General features: G+C 35.8%; 1 protein-coding gene across 6 annotated transcripts in view; it reads right to left on the bottom strand.

Annotated features, from left to right (window-relative positions):
- Positions 1–21,901, bottom strand: part of ATAD2B (ATPase family, AAA domain containing 2B) — a 110,636-nt gene extending 88,735 nt beyond the window's left edge. For 3 of the 6 annotated variants that reach the window (XM_005874932.2, XM_014546685.1, XM_014546684.1), the window contains exons 1-6: positions 14,959–15,038; positions 12,665–12,816; positions 5,960–6,009; positions 5,452–5,605; positions 3,946–4,048; positions 3,009–3,117 (exon numbers count right to left, since the gene is read on the bottom strand). In XM_005874932.2, the coding sequence (XP_005874994.2) occupies positions 3,009–3,117; positions 3,946–4,048; positions 5,452–5,605; positions 5,960–6,009; positions 12,665–12,816; positions 14,959–14,985 (595 nt within the window). In that variant the 5' untranslated portion in view covers positions 14,986–15,038. Of the gene's footprint in view, positions 1–3,008; positions 3,118–3,945; positions 4,049–5,451; positions 5,606–5,959; positions 6,010–7,292; positions 7,422–12,664; positions 12,817–14,958; positions 15,039–21,882 lie in introns of those variants that run through there. The other 3 variants (XM_014546686.1, XM_014546687.1, XM_014546688.1) reach the window with 3 other exon arrangements.
- Positions 21,902–25,278: the final 3,377 nt, after the last annotated feature.

Here is a 25,278-nt window from a genome sequence, read left to right as displayed (position 1 = left end):
ATAAATAAATAAAATAAAATATATTTTTATTAATTTCAGAGAGGAAAGGAGAGGAGAGAGAGATAGAAACATCAAAGATGAGAGAGAATCATGGATCAGCTGCCTCCTGCACACCCCACACTTGGGGATCGAGCCTGCAACCAGACATGCGCCCTGACCCAGAATCGAACCGTGACCTCCTCGTTCATAGGTCAATGCTCAACCACTGAGCCACACCGGCCTGGCAGGGGCTACATTTTATCTTTTACTCTGTAAAGGTGTATCAATTAAAAGTATCAATTCTGTATCATATAGCATAAATCAGTATAATTAAAAATCAACCTAGCCCTAGCAGGTTTGGCTCAGTGGATAGAACAACAACCTGCGGACCAAAGGTTCAATTCCAGTCGAGGGCACATACCTCAGTTGCAGACTCCTCCCCAGCCGGACCCTGGTCAGGGCTCATGCAGGAGGCAACCAATCAATGTGTTTCTCTCACATCGATGTTTCTCTCTGTTTTTCCTTCTCTCTTCCACTCTCCCTAAAAATCAATGGAAGAATATCCTCGGGTGAGGATTAACGACAACAACAAAAAAACAACCTAGATAGATGTAAAATGCCTTTCCTACAAATAAATAATCAATATAGTTATGTGCTAAATAAATCAATATGATCATATTTGATCTCTTGATTTGCTCATGATTCAGCATTTTACTACAGCAAACTTCATTCAGTGTCCAATTAACCTCTGGATAGGTTAGTATTCAAATACCACTTGGTAGTTCAAAAAATATGTTTACAAGATAATTACTAATGTTACAGCAAAAGCAATTTTTGTTGGCAGTATAATAGTTTGGTAGGCCTGTTGACAACAGGTAAGCATGGATTAATTATATTTGGTAAGAAAATGCAGGTAGGAATTGGGAGGGAGCATGAAACAGGCTTCCAGGGTATTGATAATACTATAGGTTATTTCTTGATATTAGTGATTGTTTTATGATAATTCACCTAGCTATAAATGTAAGAAACTAAATTATAATATACATAAATACAAAAAGGTTTTTTTTTTACAGTGGCTTAAAAAACTGTTTGGCTATAGATATGATGTGACATCTATTTACAGTTTAAAATAAAAATCTAATGAAAATTTATAGGCTTATGGTCCTTAAGTACAATATACTTTAGGATTAAGTTTTTAACCACAACTGTCAATACAATGGAATCATATAAAGGCACAGGAAAATTTAATTGCCAGTGATGCTGAGTGAAATAGGAGACTAAAAATTCAAAGGACTTTACAGTTTACTCGTAACAACTGAAAGCTTATTCTAAGTTTTTAAACTTTTTATTATTAGGGTGTAGAGAAAATCAGCAAATAAAATATTACTTATCTAAATAATACTATTAATTATTTATGCCCAATTATGTTTCCTAAACCTTCAAAAATACTTTTTTTAAAAAAATGCCTGCACAATAATACTATTTACTATGGGAGGAAATGCTGTATGTGTCCAATCTACTTTGGAAACTCCACAAAGATGTTCAGTTAATAAAAAGGCAAAAATCCTATCTAATAAAAGGGTAATATGCAAATTAACCATCACTCCGTCGCAAAGATGGCAGCACCCAGTCCCTTCAGCCCCACCAGAGTCCCCCAGTCCTGGGGGGATGGCCACTGAGAGTGGGCAGCGTGAGAGGCTTGGTGGAATGCTTGCTTTGTCGCTGCAGCAACAAGGCAAGCATTCCGCCCTGGCCTTGGAGGGCCTCTGGGCAGCAGGCGCGGAGCGGCCAGGCCCCGCAGAGAGCAGAGAACCACAGGGAGTGGGCCTAAGCCAGTGGTCAGCAAACTGTGGCTCACGAGCCACGTGCACTCTTTGGCCCCCTTGAGTGTGGCTCTTCCACAAAATACCGACTTCTGCGCATGGGCCACGAAGTTTCAATTGCACTGTACATGCGCGCCCACACATGGTATTTTGTGGAAGAGCCACACTCAAGGGGCCAAAAAGCCGCATGTGGCTCGTGAGCCGCAGTTTGCTGACCACTGGCCTCAGCCATCAGGGCTCCCAGATTGGAGAGGGCTCCCCTGAGGGCTCCCAGATTGGAAAAGGTGCAGGTCAGGCTGAGGGCGCCCCCACCCTGTGCACCAATTTCGTGCACTGGGCCTCTAGTCATATTATAAATCTGTCTCACCTATACTGATTTTCTCCAAAGGAAGCAATATAGAGGTGTTAGCTGTAACAATATTTGTTCAATAAAGTACCTTCATTAGAAATACCAGTTCTTCATAACTTGCTACAAATATATTAATTACAGAGTAAGAGCAATAAACCTGTTCTTCTCTAAGCTATACGAACAGTGAGAATGAGTGAAATTGCCTAGTAAAATACAAGTACCCTGCATTTACAATACACCAAATCATCTGAAAATCCATTTCAATAAAGAAGATTAACTCCTACAGAATTAATTCCTCTAGATGTACCGGTCATTAATTTATAATCGTTGGGGCAAATGTACTATCATCATGTTCGAGCTCCAGCCCTACAAATTTGGGGTTCTTCAGTTCAGAACCTAGACATGCCTCAGAAAAGAACAGTAGTATACTAGTATACTCCTCAGTCCATAACTAAATTTGGGACCTAAATACAGTAATCAGAGATTTAGAGACTATGGACAGAAGGTGATTCTGGATAGAGGCTTCTGATTGGAAGGTACCTAAATACAAAAGAGGCCTGACCTAACAAGCAAATCAGCTCATGGCAAATGCCAAATTAGGACATTAAGGACTATCAATAGCTACTAATAAGATACATTACAACAATGTAGAGAGTACAGTAAAGGCACTTTTCCAATGCAGAAAATAAAAACTCAGAATGCCAGTGGAATAAAAATTATTTTAAATTATACAAAATATAGACCTCTACAGCCAAAAATCACCTACTTGGCAATATTACACATATGTTACTTGTATATATTTTTCTTTTCTTCCACCTAAACTTTCTAGTATTTATTTCATAAAGTGTTTTACAAACCTTCTTCTTCACCTTCAGTAGAGACTTCATGATGATTTTGTATCCCATAACTATTTCTTCTCAGTGACTTTCTTCGCCTTTTCACTCTTGAATACATATCCATGTTTTCCTTTTAAAGAAAGAAATCTGTCAAATATTAACATGGAATTTATTCCTGGTAATAAATAGTATAACCCAATGGGACATGCCTACTCAATAAAATTTACTGAGCGCCTATTTACAAGGCACAGATTCATGAAAACGGAGCTCCCTGAAATATAAGGGACAAGAGAATAAACAAACAAAGCTTATAAAATATTTGAAAATTGTAAACTATAATGCCATGGAATACTGTCTCCTGCAAGCAAATTACACACTAGTAGGATGAAATAAATCACAGGTAACTATGAAAGAAAGTAAACAAAGTTAAACGCCATAAAGAAAGGTACAAAGTAGAATTCAAAGAGACAACGTCTTCTTGATAAGGGCAGGGAAGCGAGGCAACATTTGAAATGAACCTTGAAACAAGGAAGGATTACATCAGTCCCTAACCAGAAGTATTAAGAGAAGTAAAAGATAGATGAACAAGAATGATTTGTTTGTATTTGGGCAATAGTGTTGAGAAGATAAAAGTTGAAAACAGATTATGAAAGCCAAAATATTTTTAATTAATTCAGTACACAATAAAAAACCATTAAAGGTTCACATCAGAAAAGTTTCAAAATCAGAACTGTATTTTCAGATGACTATTCTGGAAAAAGTAGAGAGAGGATTTTTAGGGGAATTGTGGCAAGTAGGGAATGGGATAAAAGAAGCAAGAAAGCAAAAAAGTCCCAAGGTAAAAATGAAGAAGGAACAATTCTATTAATCCAAGAAAGTCCAAATGCTGTTCACTCTCCCTTTTTATTCCTCAGTAGAAATTAAAAATTGCAAAGGTTGTTAAAGTAAGTATACTCACAAATTCTGTATCTGTCCACATTCGAAGTCGTTCCACTTCTCCTGATCGACGATTCCGTCTAATGTTAATGTTGTCCATTTCTTGCAGTACAGCTTCGGCAGTACTATAATCACATAATAAAACTAGGGTTTAGACAATTGTGGAACCATACACTGTGTCATCCACATAAAAGAGATCTTCACCAAAGCATAACTAAATCATCTCTGATATGTAACTGTATATAACATCCCTCTTTGAATTGGGGTCCATCAGAACCAAAAGACCTTCTACCTTAATATATTTATTTAAGTAAAACTTACAAAATAGAAGACTTTTGCTTATAAGGCTTCAAAATATTCAAATCCACAATGCCACTAAAAAAATTGACTACCAGATCCAAGGCACTGAAAAAAGTAACTAATTTAATATTTTTATTTGAAGATGATGTTATGATTTATACAGAATAGAATTTGTAAAAAGTTTAAAGTCAATAAGGTAACAGAACAGGTCTTTCTATAAATTAGAGAATACTGACATCCACAAAATACATGCTGACATTAGAACATTTCACCTTTCAAACACTATGTTTCCAGACACTGGTCTAAGTATCTAACAAAGGTACATCTGAAACTAATACAAATAATATTGAATGTAAACTGTAATAGAAAAATATAAAAAATAATAGAAAAAAGTAAAAATAATAATAACTAATACTCAAATTTGACATTACAACTACAGAATATAATTTGCTCTCCTATCAAATAGGGATTATACTGACCTCCCTTCTCCAGGTAATTGCAAGAATTAAGTATGATAATCTATTACCTGAGAAGAATAACGTTTCATTGGATGTCGATGCTGAGCAATCAGCTAGGCTGGCTCACTAGCTACATCCCACATACCCAGTCTCAAAAGTATCTTCAATTCAAAATCTTAACTAAGCAAAATTATATATTAATAATGGAACTTAATGTTGTTTGAAAATTGTCAAAGATACAAATGTTAAATGAGAAAATATTAAATGACTATGGTAAAGACAGAATAAAATTACTTTTATAGTATCTCACTATGCACAAGAGCTTAATTAACAATGAGAAAATTTTTAACTATTACATAAATTGTATTAAATCTAGTAAACTGACTAGAAACTGACAATCACTGCTACCACTGTTAATTCAAATTGTTATAAAATAATTGTATTTATTACTAAGTCAGTGCCTAAGTTGTTTTTAAAAGCATAACTGTCTTAAAAATCAAATAATTAGCCCAGCCAGTGTGGCTCAGTGGTTGAGTGTCGACCTATGAACCAGGAGGTCACAAGTTCAATTCCCAGTCAGGGTATATGCCCAGATTACGGGCTCCATCCCCAGTGGGAGGCATGCAGGAGGCAGCCGATTGATTGATAATTCTCATCACTGATGTTTCTATCTCTCTCTCCCTCTCCCTTTCTCTCTGAAATCAATTTTTAAAATTATTTTTTAAAATAAAATAATTAAATGAAACTGCTTACTACATAAGCATTCATACCTATTTACTAGTTGATCAAATAACAAACTCTGGTTCACGCTTTCAAATCTGTTTTTCCTGGAACGACAACTTTTTCTGACTTCCATGTCACCATTCATACAAGAAAGGTCTCCATCTCCCTTCTTTTCCCCTCGAAGGGGATGGCTTCGAAGGGCTACAAAAAGAGAGATAATTCCCATTTCAAAGTACAGAGTGTAAAAAGAGAGAAAAAAAATCAAAACATTACTTTTAAAAGACAACAAGAAGTTTAATATAACCTCTTAAATGGCTTTAATATCCAATAATCTAACATTTCTATAAATGTTTACAATCTGTCTTAATAATTTAAATTATTTCCCTTGTATGGATTTTTCAACACTTAACAATTACATATGTATTTACTGTGACTGAAATCCAGTCATTTGCTGAGCATACTAGTAAATCATTCTGTTTACCCACATTAAATGCTTTAATTCTAACAACATTAAAAGAATTTCAATACTAACCAGTTTCATAATAGAATACTCACATAGACTACTATGTCCGTTTGGTAATGTAGCACCAGGCTGAGAAGTTAACCTAAAACACAATTATATTTAATATGCAAACATATCAATATTCACTTAAAGGAGCAAGAAATGCAATACTGGTGGAATCATTTTAATCTTTAAAATGTCAGTAATATAGTATTACTTTATTTAAGAGTAAAGACTTTTTTTACTCTAGCATTGATAATATACCAATTAATAAAATATACTGAGTCATTTCATTACTTCAAGAACAGCTTTAATAATAGAACTTATTGTCTCTTTAACTCTGTAAATTAAATCCAAATAAAAGGCTTAAGCCTAACATATGCCATAAATTAACTGAGGCCATTAGTAGCAATTGTCAGACATTTACTATTGATTTGGTCGACAAAATAAAACTGAAACAATAACAAATTTATTCAAACAGTAATTTGTAAGAAAAAAAGTACTGAACACCAATACCATATAATAATTTATTCAAATATTTTATTGCACATTCTAAACTGAAAATAAAAACTCAACTACTTTCTCAAAACAGTCATTGTATAATTCTCTCTCTTGGGTGGAGGAAGAAAAATGTTAGATACTTACATGGTCATCAAAACATAAAGACTTAAGAAAACAGTCACCATACACCTAACTATAATTAGAAAGCTCAAAAACTAAATTGTTACAGAATAAAAGAGCTGTCAGTATAAAGTTATCGAAGTATTTTTTTTAAATCCAACAATAATCATTTTCAAAGAAAAAAACAATGGGAGGACATTTAGAAAATAGTTAATATTTATAACTATCTTCTACTATTTATGTGGTTTGCACAATTTTTTAACTAAAATATTCTGTTTTTAGTTACTCCATAGCTCTTTGTGTTAAATCATAAATGTTAAGTGTTATAATTGTTAATTGTAAATATCCCTGCCTAATAAAGGTCACAGCTAGGATGATTAAAATATATGAACAAAAAAAAAACACACACACACAAAAAAAAATATATGAACAAAAACTCAAACTACTATCTGTCTTCAGACTGTCGAGAAAACAAAAACAAAAACTCCTGCCCTCCTTTCCCCCAGAAAACAACAAAACTATCTTTTTCTAATATACTACCTCTTGGAAAGTATTTCATTTTTAGCACCTTTGTATACCAAGTACACAATTCTCCTGGCATATGAATTTGAGTATAAAGTAATGAAACTGATGTATTAACAGGACATTCTTTAGATTACACATGTGGAATTCTCTACAATCAATCTCAAAATCCACTTAAAACCAAATTAAAAAATCTATTTTATTCATAAATATACTTTGGCTTTGAACCCAACATAACATTACCTCAGTCTGATCAATTTATTCACAAGTCTTGGCTCCAAATGAATTTTAGTTGCATGCAAAACTAAATGGCTATCCCTAGCTGGTTTGGTTCAGTGGATAGAGCGTTGGCCTGCAGAATAAAGGGTCCTGGGTTCAATTCCCAGTCAAGGGCATGTGCCTTGGTTGCAGGCTGGAACCCCAGTTGGGGGTGTGCAGGAGGCAGCCGATCAATGATTCTCTCTCATCGTTGATTTTTCTATCTCTCTCTCCATCTTCCTTCCTGTCTGAAATCAATAAAAATATATTTTAAAAAACTAAATGGTTAAAACTATACACACTTGAATTAAAAGAATAAGATGTTAACCCTAAAATATATTTCTATAAAAGAAATCTAAAACTTTTCTGAACAATAACGTCACTTGGGGGTAAAAGCACAATATGTTTTTTGTCCCTCTGAAGAAAACAATACTTAGTTGGCTTTTACTTCTTTGCTAATTAATGAGAGATGTTTTATGGGGGGAAGGGAACACATGTTCTTCAATCTAATTATCTTACAATTACATATTAATGTCATCATTTTACCATTATCATTTCTCTTATAAAAGAGAGAAATTTATTTTTTTTTTAAAGGAGATAAAATTAAATACCCTGTCTATAAAGAGAGAATACTGAGATTTTAAGGGTTGGCCTGACTATACAATATTATGTGCCTAAAAAGTCTCTTGAATCAATGTTCCCAAAAGTTAATTACTTAAGCCCTGGCCAGAGTGTGGCTCAGTTGATTGAGCGTCGTTTCATTCACCAAAAGGTTCGATTCAAGGTCAGGGCACATACCCAGGTTGCAGATTTGATCCCCTGTCAGGATACACAGGGGAAACAACTGGTTGATGTTTCTCTCTCACATCAATGTTTCTCTCTCTCTCTGTGCCTCCCTCCCTCTCCTTTTCTTTCTCTCTCTCAAATCAATAAAAACATATTTTGGAGGAAAAAATTTAATTACTTAAAATGTAACCAGGTTCACTACTTAAATGAATCCTCCAAGAAACCCTTTATAATTATAAAGTCTCCTTTGTTTGTTTTTAAAAAGGAGAATTTGATGGGGAATATTTCCCTATATCTCTGTTTCCTAAATTTTTTAAATGGAGACAGTATCACTTTATATTAGATGATCATTATATTAGAGTTTTTTTGTTGTTGTGTTTTTTTTATATTGGACTTTTTTAAACTTTTAATTATCTGTAGCAACTACCAGATTTAAAAAGCATTTCTTATTCTCCCTTTCCCATATAAACCCAAGGCATTTAATGATTTAGAGGGTTTTAAACCTCAATTCAGTAAATGCCTCATTTTGGAAAACCTTAAGCACTATCACCCTTCAATTCCAATTTGCCTCAGCAGTCTAACATAGCCGGTTATATTTCACTTAATCTCACTATTCTCTCATCATCTGATGACAAAACAAGTTTTTCATGCATAATGCATTTAAGTTTACAGTTTGTCTTATCAAAGATTTAATTTTGTATCTTAGAGTATGCCCTTTTATTATTCCAGAGACATCAAATGCATGCCACTTTCCCCAAGCTGCCTACAACACACCAGGCCTCCAAGTTAAATAAATGTCTACTGGCTAAATGTCAGCTGACAAGAGTCAGTAAAATGGTACTCTACTCAAAATATTTGAAAAAAATAAAAATAAAAAATATTTGTAAGTGCCAACATCTATCTAGGTTAGCATGTATATGTGTGAGTTTCTACGTATAAGATAAAGAACATATGCTAAATATTTTTTGATCAAACAAAACCCTCAATTTACAAAAAATGATCAATCATTATAATTACATTGATGAACTTGGACCTCCAAATATATATGCCCAGATTTCTCCCCAGAAGAAAACTCAATCAATTTCAAATATTTTATGAAGACTTTGAAATTCTAGTTTCACTTTTACCTCTCTCTTCATCAATTGCTAGTCTCTAAAAAGAAATCATTTTACCAATCAACAGTAATTTCTTTAAAGAATTTTGATCTTGAGAAAGTCCAAAGGACTCATTATTTTTCACCCTAGCTAGTTTGGCTCAGTGGATAGAGCAGTGACCTGAGGATTGAAGGGTCCCGGGTTTGATTCCAGTCAAGGGCACATGCCCGGGTTGCAGGCTCGATCCCCAGTGTGGGGCATGCAAGAGGCAGCTGATCAATGATTCTTTCTCATCATTGATGTTTCTATCTCTCTCTACCTCTCCCTTCCTCTCTGAAATCAATAAAAGAATATTTTTTTAAAAGATTCATTATTTTTCATAGCTAATACTAAGTTTTATCTATATTCAATTTTTCTCAAAATGAAATGTATTTCTAAGGAATTATTTTTATGAAAGAAATTCAATAATTTACCCTTAATGTTCATAAGAACTTAGATTACAAAATAAAGAATCAGGATTCTTAGGTTCATGACATAAAAACAACCAGAAGCCTTCAAATAAATCCTGATATTTGTATTTATGCTATCTCAAAATATAAAATACTAGAGGCCTGTTGCATGAAAAGATTCGTGCAATAGGCCTTCCCTTCCCCTGGCTGCCACACCAGTTTTCCTCCGGCACCCGGGACCCAGGCCTTCGCTCCGGCCGGAGCTGCCTTCAAGCCTGCGCTGCTCCGGCCGGAGCCGCCTTCAGTCCTCGCTCCGCCGCCTCTCACCTACGTATGCAAATTAACCGCCATATCTCACTGATTAGTCCATGGGAGGCATAGCGAAGGTACGGTCAATTACCATGTTTGTCTATTATTAGATAGGATATTTAGCTAAAAGTTTTGCTTAAAATTCAATTCTGCTAAATCTAATGTCACATGGCATTTTCTTTTCAAATCATATGAAACCAGAAGATTGTAACAGTGTAGCACTTACATTCCTAGATGAAAGTTTAACTCAGAAAACTTTTTAAAATGTGAAATGCTAAACATTATTCTTCTGCCAAAACAGAAATAGTAAATTTTGTTACCATTCATTATGTAAGCTTTTTATTCAAAATGTATTTAGTATTTTTTTAAAAGGAGTATCTTACTTTAATGTACCTAAATGTAATCAAAACTATCCCCCAAAAAATTTTTGACGTCTTTTTATATGAAAGATGTCAATTTACATAAAAGCCTTCTGAATGGATAAGATGTGGGAAATCTAGTGTATTACATCCTCAGACTTGAATCAAACTGTTAAAATTATCTTACAATTAAAGGTCAAACTTCAACAATAAAAGAACATCTTTTAGCAACATTTATCTAGAAAAAGAAGCCTAATTCACTTACTAAATAAATACAAGAGACAGAATATAACAGAGAGATCAAATCTAGAAGTATAATTAAAGGGCAGTACTCATCTTGAGAAATATCATTATAGTGATCTGGATCTGTTTCATCTCACATATGAATGAGTATGAGGAAAAGGGGGAGGGGGAGAATCAACAGACCATAATTCCTGAATTTTTCTACTTAGTTCTCAGACAGTGCAAAATAAAAAATTTTTAATTCCACTATGCTGTACACCTGAAACTAATATGATATTGAATTATCAATTATAATGGAAAACAGGATTTTTTAATGTTTAAAAATAAAAAGAAAGGAAACAATTTTTAAATAAAGTGGTACTTTCTGGACCATACTAAAATAGGTAACATTCTTTGTAAATGTGCACTGCCTATCAAAGTTTATATAACCCCAAAAATATTTTTCATTAAAGAAAATATATATAGACCCTGGCCAGGTAGGTCAGTTGGTTAAAACATCATCACAAAATGCCAAGGTTGTGGGTTCAACCCTTAGTCAGGGCACATACAAAAAACAACCAATGAATGCATAAATAAGTGGAACAACAAATCGATGTTTCTCCCTCTCAAAAATTCAATTTAAAAAAAGAATCCTATATAATAAAAGCCTAATATGCAAACCGACTGAATGGCAGAATGACCGGCGGAACAACCGGTCACTATGATGTGCACTGACCACCAGGGGGCAGACATTCAACACAGGAGCTGCCCCCAGCCCGCAGGCCCCAGGCCAGCCAAGGCGGGTGCCAGCGGGGGCTCCCCAATCACCCCGCCAGTCACCCCACAGATCGGCCCTGATCGCCAGCCAGGCCTAGGGCCCTACCCATGCACGAATTTCATGCACCAGGCCTCTAGTATATATATGTGTGTGTGTGTGTGAATGTATATATAGAGAGAAAGAGAAAGAGAGAGAGAATTAAAATATTTTTAAATACTTCAAGGATAAATGAAACCAAAGAATTTCCCTTTTATTTTTATCTGCCATCGGCATATCAGCAGTTTTCTATCAAAGACTTTGGAGAAAAGAGAAGCCAAAATTCTGAGTTCAAAGTTTAAATCTTCTGTGTGTGTGCTTATCCTAGCTATATTAAATTATTACCATTTACTTTGATAAGTAAAACTAAGCTTTCCTGCTACATATTAAATCAGACACAAGCAATTTAAGTTGAAAGGATGGAGATAAATGAAAAGATTTCTTTAAACATTTATTTAGATGTTATTATATTTTGGTATATCAATTCAAGTGGAATCCTATCCTATATAATAAAAGCCTAATATGCTAAGTGTCCAACCGTTCGTTCAACCGTTCAACCAGTCGCTATGATGCGCACTGACCACCAGGGGGCAGACGCTCTGACTGTAAGTTATCCTGCTGCTGGGTTCCAGGCCATTGGGACTGGGTGAGATGGGCCAGACACACCCTGGAAAAATCCGTGCATCAGGCTGGTTTCAGCCCAACCCCACAGGCCAGGCTGAGGGACCCTACCAGGCCTCTAGTATTTAATAATTTTAGAAAGAAGACATTTTACCTATTTTCAAATAAAAAAATAATTCTAACCATATGTTCTTACTTAAATTTTCAGGAGCCCAGCTGGTGGTGTGATTCAGTTGGTTGAGTGTTGTCCCATGCACTAGGAAGTTGCCAGTTCGATTCCAGTCAGGGCACATACCCAGGTTGTGGGCTCAATCCCCAATAGGGGACATGCAGGAGACAGCTGATCAATGTTTCTCTCTCTCTCTCTCTCTCTCTCTCTCCCTCCCTCCCTCCCTCCCTTTCTCTCTAAATTCAATAAAAACATATTTAAAATTTTTTTCAGGACTGTACATATATATGCATATTTAAGACCTATCAAAATCCAATTGTTTTAGTAATAAGTTTCTATTACATACTACAAAACATATCTTATGGCATATTTAGAAAGAAATTATATACAGAAATTATAAGGTAAATTTAATACAATTTTTAAGTATTTTTAGATACTAGCAGCTTTACAATTTATGAAAATTAGCATTAACATCAACTCTAAATCACATCAAATCATTCATGAAAAAATAATCGATGAGTTCTCACTTCTCACCTGGACTGTCCAGTTGATATATTCCATTCCTCTCGTTGACCAGTACTTCGTGATTTTGATTTGTCTTTGCAAACAGAATCAGGTTGTTTCAAAGTGCGTTTGGCTGGAGGAGACACGTGGCTATCACTTAAACTACCATCAACCTCAGATTTCTGAAAGACAGTGAAAAATGCATTTATTATTCCTATTAAAACACACAAAATTGTTAAATTGCATAAAGTACAGTATTTATTCAACCATTAAATATTTACTAAATGAATCACTCTAAAAGTGTAACATACTGTAATAATCTGTAACTACAGAAGCAAAAATTAGAAAAATATGTTCAGTGTTGTTTATATTTGAAAGCAGTTTCAAGCCTACAGAAAAGATGTGTGTATATCATTTTATGATATGACTAGTAGCCCTGTGCACGAATCCGTGCGCCAGTAGCTCACCAGTACTCGCTGCCACCCTCCAGTAGCTCTCTGTCGACTGTCCCGCCCTCCTGTAGCTCCCTCGCCTGCCCCACCCCCTCCTCATAGTTTGCTGCCCTGCCCCCTCCTGTAGCTCTCCACCGCCCGCTTGTAGCTCGCTGCCCCACCCTCCTGCTGATCCGTGATCCAGTCATTATGCAGTCAGTCATTATGCTTCACAACGTAACGATCATTTGCATATTACATCTTTATTATATGATTCCTCATTCTTCTCCTAAATACTCCATCATGTACCTCCCAAAACAAGGACACTTTGTTACATTAGCATCATACAACCCACCTAATCAGGAAATTAACACTGACATAACACAGAGCGAATCCAGACACATGAAATTTTATCAAATGTCCCAACTTGTCTCTCTTTCCCTTCTGGTTCAGGATCCTATCCAGGAACACATATTGTATTTAGTTATCAGATCTCTGTCTCCTTCAATATAAAACAGTTCTTTAGTCTTTCCCCATCTTTTATGACCTTGAGTGTAAAGAGTACAAAACCTTTCATTCCCAAGGATGAATTTCATTCTGGGTCTATTTGATGTTCCTCATAACCAGATTCAGGCCATATATTCTTGGAAAGAATATACAGAAACTATATTGTGCATACTGCACCTACTCATCATTATCACCTTGATCACCTGGTCAAGTTGTTGTCCACCAGGTTTCTCCACTGTAAAGTCTTATTTTTCCCTTTGTATTTCGTTAGATTATGTGTAATTATTCTGATAATTCAGCCATATCCTGTTTTTCATCAAACCACCACCCATCAGCCTTAGCATTCATTGACTATTTTTGCCTTTCTTCAATACCAGTATGACAATGATTACCTAATCCCATCATTCCTTCTACATTTTTTTAGTTGGCATTCTACTTTAAAGAGCTTTCCCAACCCCACTTTGCCCAATTCATTTACTCATGCATTTATATCAATAGGCACTGTGGATTCTATATTGTTCTAGGAGTTATAACCTATTATTCTATTTATTTTGTTACTCAATTTATAAAAGTTTTGGCCATTTGGAGCCCTTTAAAAGTGATTCCTGTATCCTTTTGACATGTCCCATCATTTTGAATATTTCCTTATTTCTGGCACAAAAGAAATCTCTAATCTTGTACTTTCCCTCCCTGACCCCAGAATTAGCTATTTCTGCAAGGAGCCCTGGTTCCTTTCAGTCAAGGATGGTACCTAGAAACCAACATCTGGGCAATAGGTGCACTCACTGTTACTGGGGGTTTCACTGCTATTGAGACCTCTAAGCAGAGAGCGCTAAAAAATATACGAAAAAATGTACACACACACACACACACACACACACACACACACACACACTCATCTATACCTATTTCTTTATCTGTGCATAAATAATAACAAATGTGTGTACACTAATGCTTCTAATTCTAATTCCACACCTTAAGTTTCTAGACTTCCCTTTTCTGTTTCTAAGCCCTTCTCAGAGAGAAACCTCGTTTCCAACATCTTGAACACATTTATTTATTTATTCATTTATTTTTAATATGTTTTATATTGATTTCAAAGAGAGGAGGGAGAGGGAGAGAGAGATAGAAACATGGATGAGAAAGAAAGATCCATCAGCTGCCTCCTGCATGCCCCTACTGGGGATCAAGTCCAAAACCCAGGCTTGTGCCCTGACCAGGAATCTAACCAACAACTTCCTGGTGCATGGGGTGATGTGCAAAAACTGGGCCGGGCCATGTATTTATTTTTTATGTTCCCTTTCAATTAATTTGAAAGCTCCATCTACCATATTTCCATTATTGCCTCCCCAGCTGCATATCTTCAAATTACAGGAAAGTTACTATCTGCACAGCAGCTCTCCTCTTCACCATGCAATTCCTTGGATACTAGGTGGATGGGAAAGTGAGTGGAGGGATGGATCTTTCCTTTGGAGAAATTAAGTTCATATACTTTATCACTTGACATTTTCGATCAGTATTTCAAAGGAACATATGATCATTTTCAATATGGTACCATTAAAGATATTTGAGTTTGATCTCCTTTTATGCTACAATTTTCTTTTTAAAATATATATAAAAACTATCCATTTCATAAATGCAGGCTTTTATATCATACTAGAGGCCCGGTGCACAAAATTTTGTGCACTTGGGGAGGGGGGGTCCCTCAGCCTGGCCTGTGCCCTCTCGCAGTCTGGGACCCCTCAGGGGATGTCCACCTGCTCACTTAGGCCCACTCCCCGGGGGATTGGGCCTAAGCTGGCAGTCAGACATCCCTCTGGCAGCCCGGGAGCCCTCGGGGGATTTCCACTTGCCAGCAGGGAGCAGGCCTAAGCTGCAGTTGAACATCCTTAGTGCTGCTGAGGAGGTGGGAGAGGCTCCCGCCACCACCGCTGTGCTGGCAGCCATCAACCTGGCTTGTGGCTGAGCAGAGCTCCCCCTGTGGGAGCGCAATGACCACCAGGGGGCAGCTCCTGCATTGAGCGTCTGCCCCCTGGTGGTCAGTGTGTGTCATAGTGACCAGTAATTCCCAGTTGTTCTGCTGTTAGGGTCAATTTGCATATTACCCTTTTATTATATAGGATTATCCCAAAGCAAGACAACTATATTACTCAAATAATTAGTAAAAATACAGCCACTAGCAAACAAACATAAGAAATACAATGTTTGCCCTAACCGGTTTGGCTCAGTGGATAGAGCGTCAGCCTGTGGACTGAAAGGTCCCAGGTTCGATTCCGGTCAAGGGCATGTACCTTGGTTGCAGGCACATCCCCAGTGGGAGGTGTGCAGGAGGCAGCTGATCGATGTTTCTCTCATCGATGTTTCTAACTCTCTATCCCTCTCCCTCTCTGTAAAAAATCAATAAAATTTATTTTTAAAAAAATACAATGTTTATTTAAAGGTACCCAACTACAGCCAATAGAATGAATTCACTTACTAAAAATTTTTTCACAGAAAAACCAATTTCTAATTTTGTGATTTAATACATTTACAATGAGCCAGTTTTAAAGCCACAAGACCACACACACACTAAAAGGCACAAAGAGAAAAATAATTAAAAATTCAAACATCAGAGTGACTATTTAAGAATAATAAACATGTTAGTTGTGTAACATGCATCACAACTTATCAGTTTAAGTTCCCAAGAAAAACTGGTTAGCTACTTCCAAACTATCCTCAATAGACTACCTCTGTCACTCCAAATGTGCTCCACCCCAATCAGAAACCAATTTTGGCAAGATCCCCAGATGATTCTTATGCGCATTAGGATTTGAAAAGCAGTGCTATAACATGTTCAACAAGCACTGGGTGAGGAAGCAATGTCATCTGCTCTAAGTTAAGGCATATTTGTAAACACAGTAACTGATACCTATAAAACTACTTTACCAATTTAGATATCCAAGCCAGCATTACTCCTTCTAATCAAATCCCACCACTCACTCTTTAAGACCCATCTCTACCCTGAATCTTATCTGAAGAATCTAACCTAATTGACATTTCCCCTCTACTAGCTGCAACTTTACAATACATTTTGGCAATTAATTATATTCAATTAGCAATATGTATTCAAAACTGATTCTAACAGCCCTGGCTAGTTTGGCTCAGTGGACAGATAGAGCATCAGACTGAATGGTCCCAAGGGCACATGCCCAGGTTGCGGGCTTGATCCCCAGTAGGGGGCGTGCAGGAGGCAGCCGATCAATGATTCTCATCATTGATGTTTCTCTCTCTACCTCTCCCTTCCTCTCTGAAACCAATAAAAATATAATATTAAAAAAAATGTTTTTAAACTGATATTAACAGCTTACCTGGTATTTAAGTAATATTCAGGATCCAAGTCTTGAGATTCTAGCAAGATTTTAAGTTCTTTAATTTTAGAAAAAATGACCCTTTTATATTTTTTTTTCCAGGGGAGAGCTCGAACACAGTCACCCACTACCACAAATTATGCAATCGAGTTTCCCACATTTGGGGAAATCGCAGAGGTCAACACATCCGGAGTGCAATGGATAAGCCTCACCCTGGGAAAACCACCTTCGTGATCATGGTATCTCCCCTGCCAGGTAAGCATCCTATTTCTTTTTAATTCCACACAACAGCAAGCCAAAAAAAAAGGCAAGATTTACCCAAATTTGTTCAATAAATTATTAATAGGAATTATTATGGATGGGGAAAAGGAAATTATTAGGGGAAACAAAGGAAGGCTAATGATGAAATAAATTTCAGAATCAATGAGGTCCAAGGTTTTTGGCTGCAAGGCTTCTAAAAGTTTTGAATATGTTAATATGCAGTGTAAATCTCCAAGTATGAAAGATAGTATAGGACATCTCACAAATTTACTTGATCAAGTCTCTTTTTTCATGAAGCATATATAGGTAATAAAGTTTCACAAACATACCCTGGGAATAAGTACTATGTACTTAAGTACTTATTGAAATAAAGAAAAATTAATAAAATATTTTAGTTATTATATAATAACTTGAAATAATTTGAGTTATTCTATAACTCTGATTATCTATTTAAATGAGTTTATATGTTTACTGGTCAGTCTCTCATATTCTACTGGCTTTTTTCAGTTCCATTCAAAGCACCTCTCATAGTGCTGTCCACATACTACCTGAACCAGAAGTCACCTGAATTGCTCACTGAAGAAACATAACCTGTTAAACTAGAATTTCTTGAGGTGAGATATTTTTAACGAGGGCCTCCAAATGATTCTTAGTACACAAAAGTTTGAGGACCTCTGGCACATAATACACTTTTAAGTATAATATGAGGCACATCATCCTAACTGCTGCACTGAACTATAGTACTTCTCTTATGGAAGGGTTTCAATCTTTACTTGGCTCTGTGACAGAAACCTCAGAATAAATAGCATTACAAAAAGATCCCTCCCTCTAAAGAAATCTAGAGATTTAAGTAAAGCAAATGAACAAGATGTACATATGTGCAAAGTGATTACTTCAGCACCATTTTAGTAACTTCAAGCTTTGGGAAAGCTTTTACCTACAAAACTGATACTAACAGCTTACCTTTAATAGGATAATCACAGGTTCAACTTTAACTTTTTCATCTTCAAAGCATTTTGCTGTTAATTATAACCTAATCCTTTGAGGAAAGGCGTTACTAGTTTCAGGCGAAAAAGTTTAAGAGAGGTTTTGCAATCTACCCACAGTCATTTAGCAATCTATGTCGCAGTCATTTCAATTCATGAATAAGAAAGGTATCTTAGACTAAGGGAATAATTTCACTTAACAAACGTTTATTGAGAACCTACTGTGTATATAAGACATGGGAGCAGTGGTAAAATGGATTAAGACCTATTTGAACTCAATATATAATTTATTGGGTTCACAAACAGTCATAGTGATGATAGATAACATATTATATTAAGTACTATAAGTATACAATTCTCTGAAAGCAAAAATTAAAAATAAGAACTGCTAGTAGAGATGAAGGAAAACATCATAAATGATGTGGACTTTATTTCATAACAACATAATAATGGAGTGAATGGTCAAAGGAACAATAGATAGTACTATAGTAAGTGTCAAATGCTACGAAAGTAAAAGTACAATGAAAAGATAGTCATCCAACCTAAGTGACTTTTTTCTCTAAACTCTAATCCTCTAAAATAGTTAGATAATTTTTCCAATTTGAAAAAATCATTTTATCCTCAAGTCTCATCAGCTACCACAAATACTGACCACTATTCTACCACAAATCACATACAATTAGACCAAAGACCTTGAGAATAATGAAACAGAGGAGATTTTTATGCTACATAGGTTTTCAGGGAAGGCTTCATGCCCAGATCAGAATTTGTCAGAAATCCAGAACCTGGACTTTAATGTAAAAACTAAAAGAATATTTCTAAACATAGCATTAAAAAATGAGAAACTGAAGGAAACAAGTAAATTAGCAGGCCACTAAATTAATTCAAGACTTGATGGTGGCCTCATCTAGAATTGTAAAAGTAGAAAATAAGAAATTGATTCCAGAAAGCAAAATAACTAAGATATTAGTGAAACCTCTATTCAAATTAAGACAATAGAGCAAGTATAAAAAGTGGTTGTTGATTTTTAGTGGGTGTAGGGGGAGGCCAGGGGACAGATGTTTAATGAAGAAATGTAATGCTGAATTCTGATTTTGAAAGTTAGGTTTAGAATTCTAGCCAGAAATCTAGGGAGATGTCTATCAGGTTGTAGGAAATGCAGCTCTGAGTAAGAATAAGTGAGAACTAGAGATATGAAATGGTAATAGAAGAATCATAGGTAATATAAGAATGAAAAAAACAAAAAGGCAAACGGCAAAAATCTTTAAAAATGGCTGCATTAAAGGGATGAGCAGAAAGGATCTCATATAAACTAAAGAAAAATAGTGTCTCATTAAAACAGGGAGAATGGAAGTTTGCTCCAAAAAGACCAAACAGAAGGAAAACTGATAAGCCTGTGCATTGGTAATCTACTAAGTAAATTAGTCACTGTACCTTCTGATAGGACAATTTCTGCAAAATGCTGACTGGAAATCACTAGATGAAGAACTGGGTGGTGAGAAAGTATAGATGATGACTACAGAGTTAGTTTTATAGGAAGTCTCAGAATTAAGAAAGACAATTAAAAATAGTCTAAGGAGGTCACAAAGTCAAAGAAGTCAGGGAAGAATTTCCTTTTTGGAAAAGATAAGATGACCTGGTTTCTTGTAAATAGAAGAAAAGGAATCACAGAAGAGATTAAAATAAAATTAAATTTTAAAGAGAAAGATAACTGATGCAAAAAAGATCCTAGGAGAGACAGGAAAAAGAATGAGGATATCCCCCAGGCTAGATCAGAAAGTGTATGGGTGCAATCAATGTTTTCCAATTTCCTTTATAGAACAGCCTTTTTCTGCCTTTTAAAAAAAAGTAAGAATTCCTGTTGAAAGCTTAGCAGTAGAGTCAATTTCTTTTGCTTTCATTTGTAAAACGAATGCACAGAGGCAACAGTTACCATGACTGCAGAAAACAAAACTCTCACTACTGCTTATTTACTCAGGGCTAATACTATTCTACAAAGTCCTAAAACTCAAGGACACACAATGTCCTAAATTTTCCTCAAATATCACAAGAGTGCTAGCTTACAAGTTTAATATTTCTAAACAATCATCATGAAATAATATGGAAAGGGGAAAAATACACAGAAATAAGCTTAGGCATTGTAAAAAGATAAAAATAGACCATTATAATTTAAAATGCATTTTTCTTCCTGGTAATTCTTTTAATCTGAAAATATCACATAGTTAAAATGAGAGAGAGAGAGAGAGAGACAGACAGACAGACAGACACAATGTGGGCACTGAAAAATGCCAAGCTTAGAAGTTTGACAGCACCAGTCTTACACTACAGCATACCATTGTAATTCAACTATTTACCTCATAAAATTGTTAGAAGAACCAGGTGAGGTAGTGTAAGTTATAAATAGATACAGTCTCCAATAAGGATACTTGTTTCAAGGCTTTGTAGGATTAATAGAACTTCGTAAGTTTATTAATTATCTTCAGTGATTCATTCTTTCCACAAAGCAAATGTATTAAGCACCTATTATTGTGTCAGATACTAAAGATACTTGATAAGATAGTCTCTGTCCTTCAAGGAAGTTAAAGCCTAACTCCTTAAATCAACCAGCAAAAGATATAAAAATTTAAGGTGCTTAGAGTATTGGGGAGTAGGGTATATACTGCTTTAGCCTGTTTAATAGTACAATTTGGTAAAACCTGTAAAAATTTAAAATACATATATCTTTAATCCAATAATTCCACTTCACCTAAAAGAGAAAGGTCATTTCCTGCTACATTACTTATAATATTAAAAATACAGAGGCGCCCTGGTCAGGTGGTTCTATACACCAAAAGGTTGCAGGTTTGATTCCCAGTCAGGGCACATACCTAGGTTGTGGGTACAGGAGGCAACCGATCAATGTTTCTCTCTGACTCTAAAATCAATAAACATATCCTTGGGTGAGGATAAAAAATAAAAAAAAAGAGTATGGAGGCAACCTAACCGTGTAACAACAGGGAACAGCCAAATGACTGGATCACACAATGATACAACAAAATATTAGAAAGCCATTAAGAAAAATGGATACTCGCCGAACCGGTTTGGCTCAGTGGATAGAGCGTCGGCCTGGGGACTGAAAGGTCCCAGGTTCGATTCCGGTCAAGGGCATGTACCTTGGTTGCGGGCACATCCCCAGTAGGGGGCGTGCAGGAGGCAGCTGATCGATCTCTCTCATCGATGTTTCTGACTCTCTATCCCTCTCCCTTCTTCTCTGTGAAAAATCAATAAAATATATTTTAAAAAAAGAAAAGAAAAATGGATACTTAAGAATGTACATGACACAAAGTTAACTTTAAAAAATTAGTTAACGTAAGTAGTATATAGAGTATGATTCCATTTCTGTCAAAAATATACACATATAAATACAATAGTCTGGAAAAATGTACACCAGTTTTAACAGTGTTTATTCCTAGGAAGAACAAACTGGAGGAATGAAGGGAGCAGGGGAACGTCCCTTTTTTATTTTTTTTAATGAACGTCCATATTGTTTGAAATATTTATTTCTTAATTTTTAAATAAAAATAAAATATTTTGCCACACAGTAAAATAGATAATCAAATTGGTATCTTAGTAAAATGTATTGTTACTGAAAAAAATTCCAAAGAAAAGGCAAAGTACAAACCATTTTTTTAAAAATCAGAAGCCTGGCCAGCGTGGCTCAATGGTTGAGCATTGACCTATGAACCAGGAGTTCACGGTTCAATTCCCAGTCAGGGCACATGCCTGGGTTGCAGGCTGGATCCCGAGTGTGGAGCATGCAGGAGGCAGTGTTTCTATCTCTCTCTCTCTTCCTCTCTGAAATCAATAAAAATATATATATTGTTGTTTTTAATCAGAAAATACTAGTTCTGACCAGAGTTGCTAGGTGGTTAGAGTGTCGGCCTACAAACCAGAGGGTCCTGGATTCAATTTTCAGTCAAGGGCACATACCTGGGTTGCAGGATTGATCTCTGCCCCCAGTTGGGGCTCATATGGAAGGCAACCAATCAATGTCTCTCTCTCACATCAGTCTCTCTCTCTCTCTCTTTCTCTCTCTCTCTCTCTCTCTTTCCCCTCCCCCTTCCATTCTACTCTCTCTAAAAATCAATGGAAAAAATATCCTCACTCCTCTGGTGAAAATTTTAAAAAAAGAAAATTTTAGATAATATAGGACAGAAAGGGAGGTGGAACATTACAAGAGCATGTTAAAAAGTATGTGGTTAGAGGAAATATAATTTTAAAAATATATGAATTTAAAAAACCTAGAAGTTTAGGTCTTAAGGGCAATAAATAACAACAATAAAGCATACATGGAACAGTTACCAAAACTAAGCATAAATAGGGTAGCAAATATAAATCAGAACAAATTATATAGAGTAAGTTCTCTGAACATACTGGTATTAAACTATAAATAAATAACAAAAAGATAATTAGAAAATAAATGCCCAACTGTTTAGAAAAGTAAGCAATATACTTCAATAACCTATATGTCAAAGAATAAAGCAAGAAAAAAAATCAGAAACTATTTTAAAATAAAGTTAATTTATACATATCCTAGGAGAATTTGAACAATAAAAAAGTTAAGTAGAATCTTAATATGGAACAAAATAGGAGTTTATCTGAATAATCAATAAACTCATACTAAATACTCCATCTCTTAATGTTTCCTATCATTTCTACATATAAAAGCCTAATATGCAAATTATCCCCTCAGGAGTTCGACCGGGAGACCAGGAGTTCGATCACTCACTATGACGTGCGTTAACCACCAGGGGGCGGCGAGGAACGAAGGAAGGCCCAGGCTGGCAGCCGAAAGGCCCCAATTGTCCCTGATCACCGGCCAGACCTCGGAACCCTACCTGTGCACAAATTTTGTGCACCGGGCCTCTAGTATATTTTTATTTTTCTACATCTAACAGAAATACACATTTTTCTCAAACACACAAACAACATTACTGACACTATATTAGGTCACAAAGAAAGCATCAAATTCCACAAGAAATACACAAACTGTGTTTGTTATATGAGAGATATGCCTTGCTTTGACAATTTACTACAAAGGTGGCAATTCTCTGCAAATTAATCTAGGAATTCAAATACATTCTCAATCAAAATTCTAGTTGGATCTTTTGAGGAACTCTGATCTTAATTGGAAATGTACATGAAAAAAAAATAAAGATCCTTGAATATCTAGGTCAATTTTGAAAATAAGGAGGAGGGGGGACCCTTTCCCCCTGCCCACGTGGGAGTCCATTCTATGGGACTCTTTCCCTCTCCCCACATGGGAGTCTGTACTTGTTCTTCAATAATCTCCATCTTTGCTATAAAAAAAGAAAAAGAAAAGAAAGAGGAGAAACTTGCCTTTTAAAATATTAAGACATATCTCAAACCACAGTCATAGAAATAATATGGCACTGCCACAAAAATAACCAACACAAAAGAATAAAGAGATGAGAAAAGAACATACATAGAAATTTATTGCATTATAAAATGACTCTTCAAAGGGAAAGGTTGTCTAGTAGAATCAATAAGATAAATCAAAGACCTAAATTAAAAAAGGTAAAACTACATGTGTGTACAGGTCACAATGTAAACAGTATCCCTTACTATGAAACAAGAAAGGTTAAAAGTCACTGATCTTGCCCAGCCGGCATGGCTCAGTAGTTGAGTTTCGACCTAGGAACCAGGAGGTCACAGTTCCATTCCTGGTCAGGGCACAAGCCCGGGTTGCAGACTGGATCCCCAGTGTACATCCCCAGTGTACAGGTGCAGGAGGCAGCCAATCAACGATACTCTCTCATCATTGATGTTTCTATCTCTCCTTCTCCCTTCCTCTCTGAAATCAATAAAAAAAAATTTTTTTAAGTCACTGATAAATAATACTCTTGGAAAATAAGAAAATATAGCAAATCCAGCAGAAAAGAGAAAAATGGGCAAAAAATATCAATAAGCATTTCAGAAATGAGGAAATTTAAAAATACTAAGGACATTAAGAGTTGCTCATACTCATTAGTAATCAAAGAAGAGCAATTAAAAATATACAAAATTCCTAATATTGGCAGGGTGTGAAGATACAGGAACCTGTATATACTACTCCTAGAAGTTGAAACTAGAGCAATTTTTTTTTTAATCCTCACCAAGGATATTTCTCCATTGATTTTTAGAGAGAGTAGAAAAGAGAGGGAAAGACAGAGAGAAATATCAATGTGAGAGAAACACATCGATTGGTTGCCTCCTGCACGAGCCCTGACCAAGGCCAGGGCCGGGGAGGAGCCTGCAACCGAGGTACGTGCCCTTGACCATGCCCTTGACAAGAATGGAACCAGGGACCCTTTGGTCCACAGGCCAATGCTCCATCCACTACTGGCAAGGGCGAGGCTTTATTTGGGACCCTTTGGTCCACAGGCCAATGCTCCATCCACTAAGTCATACTGGCAAGGGCGAGGCTTTATTTAATTTTAAGTACATGAATACTCTACTTCATTCCTGGGTATCTCAAAGAAATTCCCAAACCAAGTCCCCAAAGGACACTGTATGAGGATATTATTTGCAGCATTTAACACACAAGGAATGCACTGCACAACTAGTCATTTGCATAGACTACAGTATGAATGGTGCCTCTTTGACTGGTGCAACATGGCAGCCCTAAAACAGTGAACCAAAGAGACTAAAATGCTTGCCCACATGGCACTTACATTTTAATATTGTAGCTGCCTGATAAACATTTGTTGATTGAATACAAGAACAAAGGAAAAAAGCAAGACCCACCACCAAAAGTTAGGCTGTATTATCTCACAAGTACCTGTCTGGCAAGTTTAGAGAACATATTTTATGAGTATCTGAAGCCCCACCACTTCGGAGATCCTGATTTGGGTCCTAGAATACAGACACAAACTAATAATGCTAAAGATGTTTAATTCACTAATATCTATCTTCATACATAAATATGCTATATAATGTCTTTTCAAGATGTTTCAAGTATGAACATTTTTCTCAAATGGAAAACATGTGCATACCCCAGAGATAAATAATTCCCAGAGCATAAAAGAAAATGTACACACTAATAAATCAGTATCACCAAGCAGAGGGAAAGA

Source organism: Myotis brandtii, unplaced genomic scaffold (genome assembly GCF_000412655.1).
Source record: "Myotis brandtii unplaced genomic scaffold, ASM41265v1 scaffold454, whole genome shotgun sequence".
NCBI classification, from domain to species: Eukaryota; Metazoa; Chordata; class Mammalia; order Chiroptera; family Vespertilionidae; genus Myotis; species Myotis brandtii.
The sequence above is the reverse complement of the archived record's forward strand: the minus strand, read 5'-3'. Positions and strand labels throughout refer to the sequence as shown.